The sequence below is a fragment of the Vanellus vanellus genome (genome assembly GCF_965231255.1).
Source record: "Vanellus vanellus genome assembly, chromosome: Z".
Lineage (NCBI taxonomy): Eukaryota > Metazoa > Chordata > Aves > Charadriiformes > Charadriidae > Vanellus > Vanellus vanellus.
In genome coordinates this window covers 5107754-5127250 of record NC_138908.1, presented here as the reverse complement: position 1 = coordinate 5127250, position 19497 = coordinate 5107754, and the positions used below count along the sequence as shown (strand labels likewise).

The window sequence follows — 19497 nt, the reverse complement described above, 5'->3', positions numbered from 1 at the left end:
CAGTAGCAGAGAAGTAAAATGTGCTAATAGATGCTTTCTAGTGCTGTTCTGGAGTCCTGGATTATTTTTAACAGCTTCTCCTGTTGAAGCCAGTATCAGGCGATTGACTATTGGTTCATGCCCACCGTAAAAACGTTTCTGGCATCTCAGGTAGAAAATAGTTTAATGATTTCCAATTCCCAAAAGAAAAGGTCGTTACAATATTTTCAAACCTTAAAGAACCTTTCATTCTGAGATTCATAAAACACACAAAGGTAAGTATCCAAAGGGAATTAATTTGTTAGTTAATACTGTTCTTCAGAGATTGGATGGGTTTTCATTTTCATTCTTTGATTGCCAAGTGTATATTATTGTTTGTTATTAGATAGACAAGTGTTACACTCAAGAACATTGTCAACCTCAAGAACAGCATCCTTAAAATAATTTCAGGGAAATATAGGGGTGGATCTCCTATGTCCCAGAGGGTAGAAGTTCTGTTTCCACCAAAGCTTGATCTTTGCTAATTGCAGCCTACCAGGAATGGGTGAAACTTCCATTGCTTAAAAAATGTCCCTCATGTTTTGTTTCCTGAAAGTGTTATTTTTCACACTAAAACTTTCTAAGGTTTCTGTGCAACTGAAATCCCAACATTTTAGATGAAAGTTTCTTAAACTTTTTTAATTCATTTGGGTGCCTCTTGCAAGTTTCATACAGACATATATGCTCCTGTAGCATATGATTGATTTATAGTATATAAATCTGTCAAAACTAAATCTTTTTTCACTGAAGTGTTACCTTTTTTTGGTGAGTCAGATATAGAAATATTTTGAAAGAAAATATTTATCTTTTAATCTTGTCCTTCAGAATTTTCTGTGATTACAGAAGTCTTTCTGTATTTGCTAGCTCAGTGTTCAGAAGAAAGGTTTCATTTAAGCTTGATGAAATAATAATCTGAAAAAACACTAAATTTCATTTAGAACCTGATTTGTATTGAATAATTTACCAAGGAATCTTAAAGAAAATATGCCACAAAATCTAGCCTATGGCCTTAAAGTTATATTTTTTTCTGACTCCCCTTGCAGTGCTATATGCTTGAAAACTTTAGGTTTCATCTCTGAAGATTCATTGTTGTATATGTGTTAAACCAGTCTTTGGGAGAAACAATTTAGTTCAAAGAACTGATGGAGAAGGAAGATTTTTGGTCAGGAATGAATCAGAATACTGACTTGCTAAACAAAAAGAGTAAAAATGGAAGAAACCATTACATAGTGTATTCATTTCTGGATGAAGGATAAGTTTCTTGGCAATTGAATGTTTGGGTTTTTTCCCCCCTTTTGTTTTTGAGTTTTTCACAAGCGTTGTGAAGAGGTCAAACATGAAGTAGAACTCTAAGAAGATTCAAGAATGTTTATTCTTGGTACTGTAATTTATTTTTAAATACCCTTAGGATAATTTGCCTCTCTTCTGGGAACTGGAGAGACAATTAACCTCAGCTTTTAGATATTTTCTTTTTTTTTTGCTTAGCTTGGTAATAATTTGTTTCTCAATTTCTTACATTTTTGTAAGAATTAAAGTGAGCCACTACTCAAGAATCATTTCTGATCTCTGTTTTGCTGGAAAAATTCAGGTCTGCTTGATGCCATCAATTTACATAACGTGATCTTTTCTTTGGATTGTTCAGTCAAAGATATTAAAGTTGTTTCAGATGAAGTACATCTTCACTTTTCCAAATGACTCTTGAGTGTAACAGGAATGTTTTAAATACTGTTAACTCTTTTATCTAAGTAAATAATTTCTGGCTGCTTTTAGAATTCGTATTGACTAGCAACATGAACAGACATGGTAATTCCCATTTTCGATATCACAATGAATCTCTGTACTTTCAGAAAAACACAACACTTACAGAATAAAATGAACAGTTTTGTAAGAATACTTTGTTGTGTTAAGCTGCTGAAATGGTTTTGTAAGATTTTTTTTTTCCATTAGTTAGCAAACTTTAAAATTGAGTACAGGGAGATACTTTGATCATTCCAAAGTAATTTCTTAATTTTTATTATGAATGCTAAACTAACTGTAAGGAAGTGACTAATTTTTGAAGGTGTTTGTTTTCTGCAATGTATAATCAAGTGCAGGTATTTGTTGTTAAAATATTTTAATACTTACGTGTTTACAGAGAGCTTGTAATACTGCATTTTGCTGAATGTGGACACTGCTTTAAAAATTAAACACTATCCCAATTTCCTTTTTCTTAAGACAAATAAATAAATGAATTCTCTTATGTCAAGCTTTTTTTTTTTTTTTTTTAACAGGATTATTGCCATGTGTGGAGACTATTACATTGGTGGACGTCGTTTTGCTTCACTGTCAGACTTAATTGGTTATTACAGTCATGTGTCCTGTTTGCTTAAAGGGGAAAAGCTCTTATTTCCAGTAGCACCTCCAGAGGCAAGTAGTAAAATTTTAAGAGTAAAATTTTTAAGTGTCATTTACTTAAATGTTAGCAACTTTAATCACCGTAGTTTTCTTTGGAAAAAGTAATGTAGAAAGTTTCCTGTAGTTCTGCATAGGCTCAGCACATGTTGACATTTTAAGGAATATAAAAATACATTCTTACTGATGCAAATAATGATTAAAAAAAAGAAAGCAGCTATTTAATGAAAATGTGTAATGAGAAAGCTAGATGTCATGTGTTACGGTTATCTCCAACTGTAGTAATAGCATTGTCAGTAAACAGAGATAAACAAGAAAATGTGTAGTTCTTGGCTAGTGAAGAGCACCGCTGTAATGTAACCGCTACCGATTTGTGATATTTCGCATCTTTAACACCGGTTTCAAAATATGTGTCCTGGAAATAACCAAGGTTTCTGAAACTGGGGCTTCTTTCACATGCCCATTCTTAAAATAATATAAGTAATTAAAATGAAACAAAACACTGCATAATGCCCACCACTCCCCATCCCCCCCTCCCCCCCCAACAAAACCCAAAACCTAAGTAAAGATGTTTCTGAATGTTAAACTTCTGGAAATTTCAACTCTAAGTGGAAGAAAGTTTTAAAGTATACTTCTATGAGAATTATCTTCCTGGTAATTTATTTTGAAGATGATAAATGTACATTATCTGTTACACTAGAAGACAAAATAAAATGAGAGCTCTCATAGCTAACTCTGAATTACACTTTTCTAACTCTAAGTGTTTTTGAGCTTTGAAAATTTAAAACTGGCAAGGGGGGATGTAAGTGACTGTGACCAGTCCTTTGCCTCAGAATAGTGTAACTCTGGGGAGAAGGATTCTCCAATAGAAAGAGGGAAAAGTATTATATTTGCTCTCTTCTCTTAAATTGTAGCCTGTGGAGGACAGAAGGAGAGTTCGAGCAATTCTACCTTACACCAAAGTGCCAGAAACTGATGAAATAAGGTATGTTTTAGTAATAGTAGCAGTTTTGAAATTCTCAAGAGTATTTATAAATACTAATGATTTAAGTATGTGTTCATATGTAGATTCTATCCAGCTGTACCTTAAACTTAACACAGTTAGGTTAAAGGATGATGCCTTTTTTTGTTGTTGTTGGAAAGAGCAGTAAGGCCTTTTTATTCTCAATATGTTTGTTTGTATTATTTGTAAGGGAAGTTCATTAGGTTTATAGAAGTAAAATTAGTAATATTACAGTTTTGAAGTATGTTTTATAAAGCCCTACTTTTTCCTCCAGGAGTGTAAATTTGTGTTTGAAATAATTCTGTGCACAAATGCCTCATGTAAGTATGTGAAATACATGGGCTAGGCTTTTTTTCCTGAACTGCCACATGACTAATAGCAGAGAAATAGTTTAAGCTGAACCAATTCTGACCACTAGAAAGAGAACATGAGCATTGACTACTCATAAATGGAAGAATAGAGTACTTAATCCCTTCTTTGAAGTAAGAAAAAAGGAGCAATGTTAAAAAAGCTTTACCTTTAATGTTCTAGTATTCATTTTCTTACCTATGCTTAGAAACTTGGTGGCTATTTTATTTCCAAGCTCTCTTTACTTCTCTATCCAAGAGTGATCCCCCCTTCCCTTCTCATACCTCCCTTCTTTTGGAAAGAGTCTGTATTTGAACAAATGATCCTTTAAAATGTGTAATCTTCCATAATTTTAAGATCTTAAAAAAATTACTGAATTGCAGGCCTATCTTTCATATTCTCATGCTTCTCTGTTAACTGTTACTCCCTTCCTTTCTAACATTGGTACCTCAGTAATTTCTTAGGGATTGTCTGTACTCCCCACCTTTCTTGCATTTACATGAGATGCTCTGTGGAAGGGTAACAAAACCAACAGTCCGGTATCCGATAGAAGAGCATGTGCTGGTTACTTGGAATTGATAATTTCTTGAGATGTCACAATTATTTTTTTTTGAGATAGAAAAGTAGGAGGATTTGAAAGAGATTGGTAGTGATTTCTAATCTCTCTAATGAGGCAGTCTTGTTTTCTTAAGTTGCTTTAACACACCAATTGAATTGGGAATTGGCTTGGTTTTGGGAGTAGTAGCCTAAGATATATGGTATATGAGAGCTTTATATCCTCATTGGGATGGAAATTTATCCCAAGGCGCACAGTCCAGTCTGACCTCTTTAAAGAATGCTGTGAGGATATTTGTCTTTGAGATTGTTTTTCTAAGCAGATGAGAAGGTGGTGGTAAGACGCGGAAGGGACTCTAATTGCAAGTAAGGCTTCCTACTATGTGTAGGAATAAAGTACATTAAGTGCCTTACTGCACCTACCAACTTCAGAGGAAAAAGCATTTTATTACTTTGTTTAATTAATACCATCATAACTTTTATATACAATAATATATTAATATATAATATATTAATGTATTAATATATAGTAATATATAAATATAATAATATTTATTACTTTGTTTATTAATACTATCATAACAAACATTGTAGAAAATTATACATTTTATCCTTCATTTAGGATACAGCTGAAATGCAAAGTTCTATGCTTGGGTTTTGAGATCCACATGGCTAAAATAGTTTTGTTCGTGGCATAGCTGGGACCAAAGTTCTCAGTTTGTTTTAGGTCAAAGCAACATGCTCTTGAAGACGGTGCATTTCAGAGAATGTTGACTTAAAGTTTTAATATCACAGTTAATATTTAGAAAGTTTGAAGTACTACAGGGTTTATTTCAGCCTGTATTCCATGCAGTAACTTAATGTATTAGTTCTTTGTAATAGAACTGATGGAGGATGCTGTTGCTGTCTGTCAGCCATTCTTAGGATTCAGGTTCATTAGCAGCTGAATTTTTTCTGTGTTTACAATAGTGGTTGTTTGTTCTGTGTTCTTTAATTCTTGCTGTTTGCTTTGTGCTCAAGTTATTGCCTTTTCTGTTAGCCTACTTCAAATGAGAGAAATGCTGTAAAAATTTGCTATGTAGTTTTGGACTGAAAGAGTAGTTAACAAGCTTCCATACTTTATTGCTATTTCCTGTACCCCGATGCATTATCAGACTTGATTGAGAAGTCTTGCTGTGCTACGGTGAAAAGTTTTCATATGACCTGAGTTTTGGATAACACTTAAGGAGTAAATTACGCAAACCTTCCAGAAATTAAACTCCCTTAGACATGCTAATGCTTCTTATTTATGCTTTTCTTGTAGCTAATTGCATGTCTTCTCTGGTAACTGTGCTGTACTGGTTTTGTAGCACTTGTCTTCATATGTGAGAACATAAAGAATAGATATTCCACAGGCTTTTATTATATAAGATTAGTTTTTGATGAAAGGAGTGTTACTGTCTTATAGACTATTAAGGGTATCTCTGGTTATTTTATTTGTGTTTAGCATTTAGCCCTCTTGATAAAAGAAAAAAATTACTGTCTTTTAATATTGTTGTGGTGTTTTGTTTTATACATCCTTAGCACACATTGAAGTTGACAGAACTGAAGTATTTATTAGATATTAAATGTAAATCAAAAGTATAAATACTCATATATAGTAGCCACTTAACTGTGAGGAAAAATACACATGATGTGCTTGGGGTATCAATTAATGCATTTTTAACAAAAAGGTTTGCTCAAATATTTTTGGAAATTATACTCAAGAATTCATTGTGTTCATTACACTTCCTATTATATTGTATCTCTGATTTAAATCTTGCTGTAACCCTCTTCAGTTTCCTTAAAGGAGATATGTTTATTGTCCATAACGAATTGGAAGATGGCTGGATGTGGGTTACAAATCTACGGACAGATGAGCAAGGTCTTATTGTAGAAGACCTGGTAGAAGAAGTGGTAAGTAATGTTTATATTCAAATGAATGAGGTTTTTTGGTAAAATAATATTGGAATAAATGAAAACTAGTCATGTTTAATTGTCTGTCTTCTGGTTATGTACTTTTCTAAACCTAGTAATTGGAGCTACGTATTTTAAGATAGTATAACAAACTTCTAGGCCTAATTCAGTATCAAAAAAAGTGCTTATTCACATGTTGTCCAAAAAAGAAGTACTAATGAGTAGTACTGTACATTTACTAGGCAGTTTCCTAAACTCGACTGTCCTGGTAAAGAATCTGCTACTTGTTCAATTGCATTTCTTTTTTATATTTGCCACAAAATGTTCACAAACTGTACAGCATGTAATTTTGCGTTGTGGTAGGTCTTTCTCCTTTTTTTAAGGATGAAGTGTGGGTTAAAAATGTATTGATGAGTTAATTATACCTAGAAGGGCTTGTGTGGGCTCGGGAAGCTAACCTGGTGACCTGCAGATAATTCAGTTACTGTAGGGGAACAGATGGTTTAATATACTTCAGAATTAAAAAAAAAAAAAAACACCAAACTGCCTACAAACTTTTGTTTTAATGAGCTCAGCATTGCTTTGGAGTCAAGTATTATCAAATATTTTTGATAAAATTTTCCTGCACAGTACATGTGTTTTGCTAATAGCAGTGTTAGCTGCAGATGCTTCTCGCAGATCTGTGTCAGGATGTGAATGGCTAAATTGAACTGGCAGCACTAGACTATTGAACTGTAGGCTCATCTATCAGTGGTTAAATTAACCTTAGGAAAGCTGAGATCTAAAAAAGTTACCACCTCTAAAGAAGGACTTGAAACATTGACAGAAGCAGTCCTCTGAAATAACCTATTTTGGCTGAATTTCCAATTAGTGATTGAAGAGGAAAACTTCTTTTCGTAGAACTGCAATGAGCCCTTCAGTTCAAAAATGTCTCAGACTGCTTAATGTTTTCTTTCTCCAGAAGATTTTAACCTGTGAAGTTTATTCTTTTAAACTGAGCTGTACTTTTGTCATGCACTTACTATGTTAATTTTCTCATTAGGGAAGAGAAGAAGATCCACACGAAGGCAAAATGTAAGGATTTTTGTTTTGTTATTAAAAGCAATCATAACTATTAGTAAACGTCAGCTATGAGATTTCCCAACTTTGGGAAGGTGAACCAAAGAGATCTATTTTTTTCATCTCAAGCCTTTTTTCTACACTAGCTTCTGAAGATGCATGGATAATTAACATGAAAGAGTCCTGTAATAGGTATGCCTATTGCTAAAGGCTTTTGCGGTGTTAAAATCACTTTCAGCAAAAATATGCACAACAGTATTTCTTGAACATAGTGTTTTCCTTACAGGTAACCTTTTTTCAGATCTGCGCAACTCTTAAGTGCTGGAGAGAGAGCACAGTACCATTAGAAAAATGATAGCTTGATAGTTATAGCTTGTCTCTGTTAGCTTAGCGTAGTAACACTTAAGCTTTAAACAGAAAGCTAGAGGACTGTAAGATTTCTTCTATTTGCTTAAATACTTTAAAATTTTTTAAAGATTGAATACAATTTAGGATGAACAACATATTGGTATGCCAAGCTGTCGATAGATTATTTTCAGTAGTAAAGATAAGTGGCAAAAGAAAGTCCCTAAAAATTTCTAGTGGCTTGATTATTTCGTCTGTCCTCCATTTGCTTGCTATATTTGCACCTGCTACTTTTTCTCTGTTGCCCAGCTTGCGGTCTCCAAGAGACTGATAGCTGAAAGAGGCGTTTCTTGTTATCTTAATAGGAGAAGGAAAATCACTGCTGTATTTGTGGTTTGTTTACTGTTTGCTAGTGTTCTCTTTGTCAATTTGGCAGTAGAGATGCCTTCAAATATAGGATTTTTTATTTATTTGTTTGCAAAGCAGTTCGTAGCAGATGCTTGGAGCTTTGATACTGTCTGTCTACCGTTATTTCCTCTGAGTGGCACAATCCTGGGGAGACAGTGATTCCTTTGAACATTCCAGTAGTCAGAAATTGCCATCTAAAGGTAGTATAGAAAGAACATTAGAACTACAACTTTTTTCCGATACATAAAAGGCCATATTTTTAGCCTTTCTTTAAAGGACAGAATAAGCTATTAAGTTTTAGCATATCAAGTCGTTCTGTATAGTTTTATGTATCAGGCTGAGAGTGGACAGAGGCTGCTGAAGTTTTTTAGGATGCTGCTCTAGGAAGGTACAAGGTGTGAGATCAAAACCATTTGTATTCAATAGTCTAACAAAGCTAGGTTCTATTTCCACAGCTTCTGGCAAAAATCAGTTAGAGTTTTTCTGTGCATTGTTTAACCTCCTTGTTTGAGCTTTGGGTTTCATGATTCAAGTAAATTGCTGTATGAGACTGACTTCAAATAATGCCTATCAAATTGCCTACCATTTAGGCAATTCATTTTCATTTCTAAACACAGTTGGATTTGAACGTCAACTCCAAGTGTTGGACATTTTTATTGACATTATTTATATGCCTGTTGATGTTAGTTTTTTCATGCTGTTGTTAGAACAGAATCATTAAGTAGCATAATCATTGATTATTTCATCTATATGTATTAGGTTTTTTAAAATAAAGATCAATTCATAGGTGCCAGAGCCTCGGATGTCACCACAGCCAAAAAAGAGAGCTGGTAGTCTTGCTTTCTAATTTTTCTCTTCATCTTTGTTAAGATGGTTCCACGGGAAGATCTCCAAACAAGAGGCTTACAATTTGCTGATGACAGGTACTTGTATTTCCAATTGAAATACAGTGGTAGTGAAATGTCACAAAGTGATCCTATTCGTATTAAACTGTGGCAAAACTTCCTTGTATGTGTGAACATATATGAGTGTCTTAGTCTGACCAGCCCCTGTGGTTACCTCAGTAGAATGCTACACTGGAAGAAAACTATCGTGGCTATGAGTATTGAGTATATTCTGAAGTACAGTTAATTTAAAAAATAATTTCAGTCAAAAATTATTAAATTAATAAATGTATAATAAATTATTTCACTTATTGATGTCTTCATCAAAATGCTGTGAAGATATGCTTTTATATGCCTAAAGGAAAATATATTACAAACTCTTTTAGCCTTTTCGTAGAGCAAATATTTTTTTTTTTTTCAAATGATAACATCAAGGTTTTTGACCCATATTGTAAGTAGCATACTTTAACAATTTCTGTTCTATTATTTTTTGAAAGCATGTTGTCAAACTTTTTTTTTTATATACTCTTGTAAAGAGATAACAAAGATGTGGCTAGGTTGCCAGCTACAGCTAAACCATTTTACATTAATTTTGGCAGTTCAGTCCTAGTTCGTCTAGTTTGAGATTGCTGTTGGAACTTACCTTATAGACTTTGTATTTCTTCAACTGTGCATTTCTTGCTAATTTATGTGGAAATAGATTTGATGAGGGCTCATATTTAACACTAAGAAAATTGACACTGTTATGATATCTTTTCAGTTGGTCAGGTGTGCAGTTTTCTTGTGAGGCCTTCAGATAATACACCTGGTGATTATTCACTTTATTTTCGGACGAGTGAAAATATTCAGCGTTTTAAAATATGCCCAACATCAAACAATCAGTTTATGATGGGAGGCAGATACTATAATAGGTAAGTTTTAATGGCAAAAGGAATTGTGCATATTTTATATTTGTGTAAAGAATTTGTTTAACTTGTTCCTGGTAATCACTGCTGTGATTATAAAACTGTAGTTTTCTTAATAGTATACTAACCATTCTACCTAACTTGCTTTGTAGTTATGTGTAACTGAGCAAGTTCTTAAAGCTTACAGAAGGCTAAGTGTAGCTTATTTCTTTCAAAGTATTGTCCATCTTCTGCAAACCAGTTTCTTCACGCTATAAATTGTGGATTGTATGGATCACGTGTGGATCTGTAATTAAGACAATGCCGTGTTGCCTTGGAGGCTACTATTTGCATTCTTGTCTGTTTGAAAAGGGAAAATAAAAATATTAATTTTATCTGAGACATTAAGTAGGATTTTCAAAGAACAGAAATGTATATTTACAGGAACGGGGTAAAAGCCTCAGTCTTCAGCAGTAGGACCAGTTGTTCCCTGAGTACACAGACCCCTGAGCTAGAAGACAGGGATGGAGAGCAGCATGAAGCCCCTGTAATCCAAAGGGAAATGGTGAGGGACCTGCTTCAGCACCTGGAGGTGCACAAATCTATGGGGCTGGATGGGATCCATCCAAGGGTACTGAAGGAGCTGGCGGAAGTGCTCACCAGGCCACTGTGCATCATTTATGAACAGTCCTGGATAACCGGGGAGGTCCCAGCCGACTGGAGGGTGGCAAATATGACAGCCATCCACAAGAGGGGCCGGAAGGAGGATCCAGGGAACTACAGGCCAGTCAGTCTGACCTCGGTGCCTGGGAAGGTCATGGAACAGATCATCCTCGGTGCCATTACACGGCACATGCAGGAGATCAGGGTGATCAGGCCCAGTCAGCATGGGTTTGTGAAAGGCAGGTCGTGCCTGACGAACCTGATCTCCTTCTATGATAAGGTGACCCGCTTAGTGGATGAGGGAAAAGCTGTGGATGTTATCTACCTGGAGTTTTGCAAAGCTTTTGACACCGTTTCCCACAGCATTCTCCTGGAGAAACTGGCTGCTCATGGCCTGGACAGGCGTACTCTTCGCTGGGTAAAAAACTGGCTGGATGGCCGTGCCCAGAGAGTGGTGGTGAATGGAGTTAAATCCAGTTGGTGTCCAGTCACAAGTGGTGTCCCCCAGGGCTCGGTGCTGGGGCCTTGTTCTCTTTAATGTCTTTATCAATGATCTGGATGAGGGGATTGAATGCGCTTTCAGTAAGTTCGAGATGACACTAAGCTAGGCGGGCATGTTGATCTGCTTGAGGGTAGATTGGCTCTGCAGAGGGATCTGGACAGGCTGGACAGATGGGCTGAGGGCAATGGTGTGAGGTTCAACAAGGCCAAGTGTCGGGTCCTGCACTTGGGTCACAACAACCCCATGCAGCGCTACAGGTTTGGGGAGGAGTGGCTGGAAAGCTGCCTGGTGGAAAAGGCCCTGGGGGTGTTGGTGGACAGATGGCTGAATATGAGCCAGCAGTGTGCCCAGGTAGCCAAGAAGGCTAACGGCATCCTGGCCTGTGTCAGGAATAGTGTGGTGAGCAGGACTAGGGCAGTGATCGTCCCCCTGTACTCGGCACTGGTGAGGCCTCACCTCAAGTACTGTGTTCAGTTTTGGGCCCCTTGCTACAAGGAGGACATTGAGGTGTTGGAGCATGTCCAGAGAAGGGCTACAAAGCTGGTGAGGGGTCTGGAGGAGAAATCTTATGAGGAACAACTGAGGGAACTGGGATTGTTCAGCCTGGAGAAGAGGAGGCTGAGGGGAGACCTTATCACCCTCTGCAACTCCCTGAAAGGAGGGTGTAGAGAGGTGGGGGCTGATCTCTTCTCCCTGGTGACAAGTGATAGGACCAGAGGAAATGGGTTCAAGTCATGTCAGGGGAGGTTTAGATTGGATGTTAGGAAACATTTTTTCACTGAAAGGGTTATTAAACATTGGAACAGGCTGCCCAGGGAGGGGGTGGATTCGCCATCCCTGGAGGCGTTTAAAAAAAGGGTAGATGTGGTACTTAGGGACATGGTTTATAAGGGGTTTTGTCAGGATAGGCTAATGGTTGGGCTTGATGATCTTAAAGGTCCCTTCCAACCTCAACAATTCTATGATTTTAAAAGTACCTTCATTGTTGGAAAAAGCCATTAAAGTCCATTGTTATATGTGCATAATAGTTGGGCCAGAAGTACAGATCATCTTATTTAGAGTACAAATAGTAATTAGTACAAAAAGAAATAACAAGAGAGATGTTTACCCTTTTGTGGGAGAAACTATTGGTATAGCTCCATTCTTGGTAATCTTATTTTTAGAGTTGTCTTAGATGCAAGATTTCTCTGTAGTGAAAAGTTGCCTCGCTCTTTTTAATGGAGGCTGTTGCCTGCCTTGCAAACTCAGCACTTTTCCAGACTTGCTCACCTAGAACCAGGGCATTCTTCATCCCAATGGAGAATTTCTCTCGCTTCCAGCTTGGCTTCTGAGTGGGTAGAGATCCAGCAGCTGGTGTGTCTGAGAAAATGTCAAGGTTTTCTAACTAAGAACTTCAGTGGACTTTTTCATATGACTGCAAATGGATGATGGTGTGAGGCTAAATAATTGGAACCTTATGAACCTATGCATATCCCACACCCAGGCTCCTTGAATACGTTCTTTATTAATCAGTCTGGCCTCCAGACGTCCTCATTGAAAACCAAACTAGCTGCGGTGTCAGCCTTTCATGAAGGTAAATCTTCTTTTGCCCATTCTGTAGTTATATGGCTTATTAGGAGGATGGTAGGCTAGGAACCCGCACTCTAGTGATGTCAAACGAACTAACAAATTAGTGGAACTCTTAGTAGTCTCAAATGGTTTTGCAGCATTGAATAGTATACTTTCAGAAAGTTACTATGTTAAGTAAGTTATTCCTTTAGATTTCTTTAGAATACAGTGCTGGATTCACTTGAGGCGTCTATGTAAATTACATTTATCTGAAAAAGATTCTTTCTGTGGTGTTGAATGGAAAAGAAGATTGTAAAGTTAAGCAGCACTAAGTTATGACAAAATGCTTTTAATTTTTTTTTTAATATTTTGGTACCTAGTTTGAAGAGAACTTCCTCAGTGTGAAAGAGAATGCATGGCTTTAAAAGGCTTCATTTTTGTTCCATGTTTTGGAGAATTACTACTATATTCCTAGGCTCATGTTCGGTCCAACTTAGTATGTGCTGCAAGTTCATAAACTTCCTGGAGTCTTAGTGAAGTATGCAATGCAAGATAATAATACTGCAAAATGAAGATGGTAGCTGCCCAAATTCTGTAATGCAAGATCTACTGCAGAGGGCAATAACTAAGGAGCAGGAAAGAGGGAATAACCTTGTGGGCTTTCTAATTCTTGTATTAGTTCATTTAATGGGGACCCTGTGAGAAAGAAATCTTTAGATATGTGAAGGCTAATGTGTTTTTGTTGTATGGAGTAATCGGAAGCGACTGAAAAACAACAAACATGGCATTAAATCCAGAATGGAGATACACAAAGCATGAACTTCTGCAAGATAATGAAACTGTTTATAAGTGCTTCTTGGTTCAGAGAGTTGTCTTTGTGGCTTATCTAAAAATGTAGTGTTTGTCTTCAAGGTGAAATTTTCAGATTTAAAAATTGCTGCTTCTTGTTTAGATGCATCTGTTCAACAGTTTCCATTAAATATAAGCTTTTTTATAGTAAGCTGTTTCAATAAATGCTCTCCAGGTATCTCCTTTGAAATCTGATACTAGTATTAGACTAGATCTTTACAAAATGGTCCTTGATAGAAGAGTATTTTTAATATTCTCTTACAGTTTTTGTGATTGTGATTAGGGTAAAAGATAAAATGAAAGCAATCTTCTCTTTGGCTGCAGAGTATTGATTACAGTAACAGTCTCAGTGAATTATAAACCAAGATTTTCCATACAAAAGTAAGAAGCTAAAGAGTAGTAAGGAAACACAAAATGAAAAAAGTTTGTTTTATTTCTCAGATGCTTTGAATATTCAGACGTGGGACTGGAACCACAATAACCTATATAAGCAACAGTATTTCTGCTTGTATTCCAGAAGTTACTCCAGGTCATCATAGGGAAAGAGGTCCTGGGTGCATCTCAGGAATCTCGTAGTCTGTGCTGCATGGGAAGACTTATTTTTTTCCACCAACCTGTTCATTTTTGCACATGCTCCCAACACTCTGTATGTGAATTGCTTAAAATTTCTGGTGATGAGTATGACCGACAGGCTGCGTTTGCAGTCTGTCATACAGAGATCTGCTTTCATTATTTTATTCTCTTGTATCAGCTCTGCAGAACAGCCAACCTGTAGTCTTTTAGCTGTCCACTTGAAGGTCCCAATATATATCACCTGTATTGCATACCTATTGCAGGAATTATGTTGACTGTAGCAAAAGAGTGTTTTCCCATGCACTTCAGTAAAGTGTTTAACTTCTGTGCATCCTTGTTTGGTGGATAACAGATTACTCCATTCGTCATCGTTCTACACTTTCAAGGAAAAATTATCAAAGCCATTTCCTGGTGGTTATACTGACTCTGACTGGGGTGACGTTGATTTTCTTTACAGGAGTCAGTATAGTGCTATGATTCAGATTTGTGAGTAAAACAGTGTTGATAACACAGCAGTGTTTTGGCTGTTGCTGAGCAGTGTTTGCTCAGTGTTGAGGCTTTCTCCGTTTTTCCAGAGACTCTAACTGACCAAAGAGATACACTCAGCCATAAAAGCTGGAGGGGATGTTTTGTCTTCCAAGGTGGTTGTTGCTCAGACTGTCTGAGCATCAGTCTGCTTGTGGGAGGTAGTGAGTAATTGTTTCTACATCACTGGCGACCTCCACTCACCCCTTCACTTATTAAACTGTCTTTGTTTTCTTTTAAGGTCCCCCCCCCCTCTTCCTCTCCCTTTTCTTGAGCTTTTATTGCTGAGCGTGACATTATCTGGCAGGGAATATCCCTTTGGCTGGTTGGGGCCAGCTGTCCTGCTGTGTCCGCTCCCAGCTCCTTGCCCACCCCTGTCCTACTTGCAGGGTGGGCGCAGGGGAGCGTAGTCAGGGAAAAAGGAAAGCCTCAACGCTACAAGGATGGCTCAGCAATAGTCAAAACACTGCTGTGCTATCAACACAGCATTTCAGTCACTCATCTGAATCCCTAAATCCCACTGCATGGGCTGGTGTGAAAAAATTAACTCTATCCCAGGCAGACTGTGTACAGTTGTGATTTTAGGAACTGTGTCATGAAATCTCAGTCCAAGGATGTGCAATTAGTGATGTATGGCTTCTATTATGAGGGTGTTCACCCAGAAAGCTATGAAGTCTCCATCCTTGGAGATGCTCAGGATGCGATGGAATAAGGGCCAGAGCAACTTGCCGTTGTTGACCCTGCTTTGAGCTGACAGCTTGGGCTAGGTAGTCTCCAGAAGTGCTTTCTGTGCTCACCTGTTCTGTGAATAACTTCTGTATGTTTCACAGTGTTTTTATGTAAGTTAGCATTTATTAATGTTTCAGTTCTGATTTTAGAACATGTGGTAGGAAAAGCATACCAGGGTGTTTCTGCTGTACTTTTCTTCTCTCTGTCTGCCTTCTTTCCAAAATTCAACCTACATAACAGATAGCATTCAAAGAAACCTGTAAAATTAGGTGTTCTTTGTTTCTAGTGATTCTAAGTCAAAGGAGAAGGCAAGAAACATTGGCCCAATAGTTTATAGAGTGAACAAGCTTTTGAGTTATCTTGAATTTGAAAGACAGCACAACTTGAAAACTTAGAAAACTGGAAGAGAATTTTGTTTCAACTGGTAGATTAATCTGCGTTGTGATGGGCAGAACAGTATGGGTTTAACATTAATTCTTTGTCTTTATAATTCAATAGTGTATAGAATGGTGTTGCTTAGTTCTGCTTTCTGGATTCTTTGTTATTTGAAATGTCAGTTGTTGGAATAATTCTCAAGTCATTCTTAAGTATTAAAAAAATTACGCTGCTCATGATGGTGAGATACTTTTAAAATCATCCAGGTAGCCAAGACCTGCGGAACCTAACAAGCCCTATGCTGAGCATTTTAAAATTACTAAAGTATCTGTAATGGGGTATTGAGATCCATCTTTATTTCTGTGTGTCAATCCAAGTTTAACTTTTTGTTTTCAAATCTGTGCTTATTTATAGCTTTCTTGATGCATTTTGTGGGAGTAGGGTTGTTGTTGCTGTCAGACATTGAAGAAGGCTATGTTTCATTTTCCTGTCCTCTAGATAAGTTTTGTGGTCAGTCTGATTTCATGCGTGACATTTTACGTGTTAGATAACTCTGATTGCTTGCAGGTTCACAATCTGTAGTGTATTCGTCTTGAGATACCTGCTATCTTTGTGTTTGCAATGTTTGGTTTGTTCAGGCAGTTGAACTGTTGTGGTAAGGCAATATAAAAGTGACCATCTGAATTGAGTTCACTTGAGGGAGGGGAGGGCTGCAGAGGCAAGCACCTTAGTCTCTCCATCCCGGCATGAAGTCCTAGTCTGCATGGTACTCAACTATGGAAAGAGTTTTCAAATACAACTGAGTGTATTCTTCAGCCCATTTTATGAAATTGGAAGAAGTTAGGCACCTGCTCCTTATATGGAGGAACTGCTGCTGGCATTTTTAACCAGGGAAGGAGAGGAGGCATTGACAGTCCAGGTATTCTTGATTTGATGAATGAGAAAAATTATGTAATGCTGTTTTACTTATTACAAGGTGTTGGCAGTAGCTATTCAACGTGCAAAATATAATGACTGAGTAATTATTTTCCGTAGTGTGGCAAAGTTTAAATTTTTATGCAGAAAATGGCAGATCCAGACTGCATCTCAGTAAAAATTGAAGTAATTTACTTGATTTCATTAATACTGAATGTGTAATTCATGTCATTCTACATACCTGAAAAACAAGTGTATCTGTGGGAAGAATTATTATTGTATCAAGCATGCACTAGTTCATAGCTTTAGAATGAGAGAGAGAAAAGTGAACAAAGATGGTCTTGCTATACCTTTAAGTGTTTTTGAGATTATTTTTACAGTATCAGATATTGTTTGTGTTGAACATAACGGTATCCAATTCTAACAGGTCAAAGATTTCATTGCTGCGTGCCTTGTTGCTTATCTTTGCACACACAGCTAAGTATGTGTGAAGTGAGAAGACACGTTCAGCATATTTTTGTTTTCTACTCAACTATTTATTTCTTTTGGGGGGTTGGTATTTTACATAGGAATGATTCAGAATCACAGAATCACAGAATTATCAGAGTTGGAAGGGACCTCTAGAGATCATCTAGTCCAACTCTCCTGCTAAAGCAGGATTGCCCAGAGCACATTACTCAGGACTGCATCCAGGCGGGTCTTGAAAATCTCCAGGGAAGGGGACTCCACAACCTCCCTGGGCAGCCTGTGCCAGTGCTCTGTCACCCTCACCGTAAAGAAGTTTTTCCGTGTATTTGAACAGAACTTCCTGTGTTCTAACTTGTGCCCATTGCCCCTCGTCCTGTCACTTGGAACCAATGAAAAGAGCCTGGCTCCATCCTCCTTCAGCCCACCCTTTAGATACTTGTACGCCATAATAAGGTCTCCCCTCAGCCTTCTCTTCTCCAGGCTAAAGAGTCCCAGCGCTCTCAGCCTTTCCTCATAAGGGAGGTGCTCCAAGCCCTTAATCATCTTAGTTGCCCTTCGCTGGACTCGCTCCAGCAGTTCCCTGTCCCTCTTGAACTGGGGAGCCCAAAACTGGACACAGTATTCCAGTTGTGGCCTCACCAGTGCCGAGTAGAGGGGGAGAATGACCTCCCTCGACCTACTGGCCACACTCTTCCCTATGCAGCCCAGGATTCCATTGGCCTTTTTGGCGACAAGGGCACATTGCTGGGCCATGGATAATTTACTGTCTACCACAACCCCCAGATCCTTCTCCTCCAAGCTATCTATTCATGTCTATTGATGTTCATGTTGCTATTCTTTATTGCAGTGTAAATTTCAGTAACTGCAAAAATAAGTTAGAGCAACTCAAACACCTTGAATTTCAGCTTATGTCTGTTACTACTTTGCACCTAAGCCATCCAAGTGCAATTGCAATCTGAATCTGGTGATTAGAATGAATGCTTCCCTGTAAAGGAGTGCTACTGATTGAGTATTTAATTTAATGGGATAGCTCAGTGATTTCCCAGTATAATCTGTATAAGCTCTGCTACAAACCTTTTCTGTTTTCTATTCCTGTCCTTCTGGAAAGAAATTGCTCTGTACTTGTGCTACCTCCCATTCCCCTTCCCTAGTTATTTTAGGACTTTGAAAATTATTGTCAATGAAATAGCAATTTTCAGCCTGATTGGAGAGCTGGTAATGCACATGTGCTACTTGAATGTGGAAAAAGCAGTGTCCTCATTTGGCATTTTAAGCAACTAATTAAAATATTTTGTAGAGTTTAGAATTAATACATTCTGAATACAGTTTTGTGAACTTTCTTGACTTCAGTATATTAGTAAATTCTCATTGCTACAAATGAGATTATGATGTTTAACACTTGATTTTATTAAAACTTTGTGAGAAAGTTTTCTGTGGTTGTATGGAAAAGCAAATTCTCAAACAGAGGAAAAAGTAACCTGTTTAACATTTGAATCCTCTTTTTCTTATTCGAACAGTATTGCTGACATCATTGAGCACTATAGAAAAGAACAGATTGTTGAAGGATATTACCTTAAAGATCCTGTTCCAATGCAGGTAAGATTTCAACTCTGAGCGTTTAGTTGTTAAAGACACAGACCTAATTGTCATCGAATCAATTTATGAACTGAATTATTGCAGACATACCAGCGGTAGTTAAACAGCATCATCTCCAATTTTAATATTTTCAGCTTGTGTGTTTCTTTTGTTTTTTCCTCAAATGCATTCACTTACCTAAGGTTGGCTTATAGTCAACAGAAAATATGGTATGCTCTGTCTGTCCTCTGAGGTATTAATCTTCTGTGTGCCCCTGGCTCTGGTCCCTGGTCTGGCTCAACCATGCTGTGCCTTGGTCCCATGTTAGGGGGAACCAGGCTGCTGCCCTCCTGTCTTCTGTGTCTGGTTTTTTTTTTTTTTTGCCAGAGGAAACCTGCTTGCACAGAAAAGTTTCAGGGATGATTGCAGGGCTGGGATTGCAGGGTGTGTTCTGGAGCAGTCCTGCCCCACAGCAGAAGTTCATCCTAAGATACCACCAGTAATAAGCACACCACATCATCTAGCTTTTCGTAAGCTTATACCTAGTTGTAAAGTATGCATTTATATTTTGTTCCCTCTCTGTTCCTGAACTTTCCTGTTCAGTGGTTAGAAATTTGCCTTTAATTTCCTCCCTAAATAGAGTCACAGTCAATTCATACCCCTTTGTGAGATCTATTGTATTAATATGAGAACATTTCTTGTATTCTCCCTTAGCTCACTAAGCTAAGCACACCAAAGCTGATCCTGTGCCTTTGTAATATTCTCGTAGTTGCCTTGCTGCCACCAATTTTGGTGCAAGCTTGCCTTTCTTGAATGTGGTGAACCACAACAGTTTAGAGTACCATGTCATGGGTAATTCCATTTCTCTCTGGAAAATACTTAGCAAAAATATCCTAGAATAGGTGTCAATTTCTGTGGTGGGTTGAACCTAGCAAGCAGCTAAGG

General features: G+C 37.5%; 1 protein-coding gene across 1 annotated transcript in view; it reads left to right on the top strand.

The window, feature by feature from the left end:
• RASA1 (RAS p21 protein activator 1) overlaps positions 1-19497 on the top strand; it is a gene marked incomplete at its 5' end in the record, with an annotated part of 64939 nt that overhangs the window by 17636 nt on the left and 27806 nt on the right. Inside the window, 7 exons of the mRNA XM_082497771.1 lie at positions 2289-2424; positions 3324-3394; positions 6133-6250; positions 7293-7324; positions 8933-8985; positions 9707-9857; positions 18495-18573. Coding sequence (XP_082353897.1) covers positions 2289-2424; positions 3324-3394; positions 6133-6250; positions 7293-7324; positions 8933-8985; positions 9707-9857; positions 18495-18573 — 640 coding nt within the window. The remainder of the gene's footprint in view (positions 1-2288; positions 2425-3323; positions 3395-6132; positions 6251-7292; positions 7325-8932; positions 8986-9706; positions 9858-18494; positions 18574-19497) is intronic.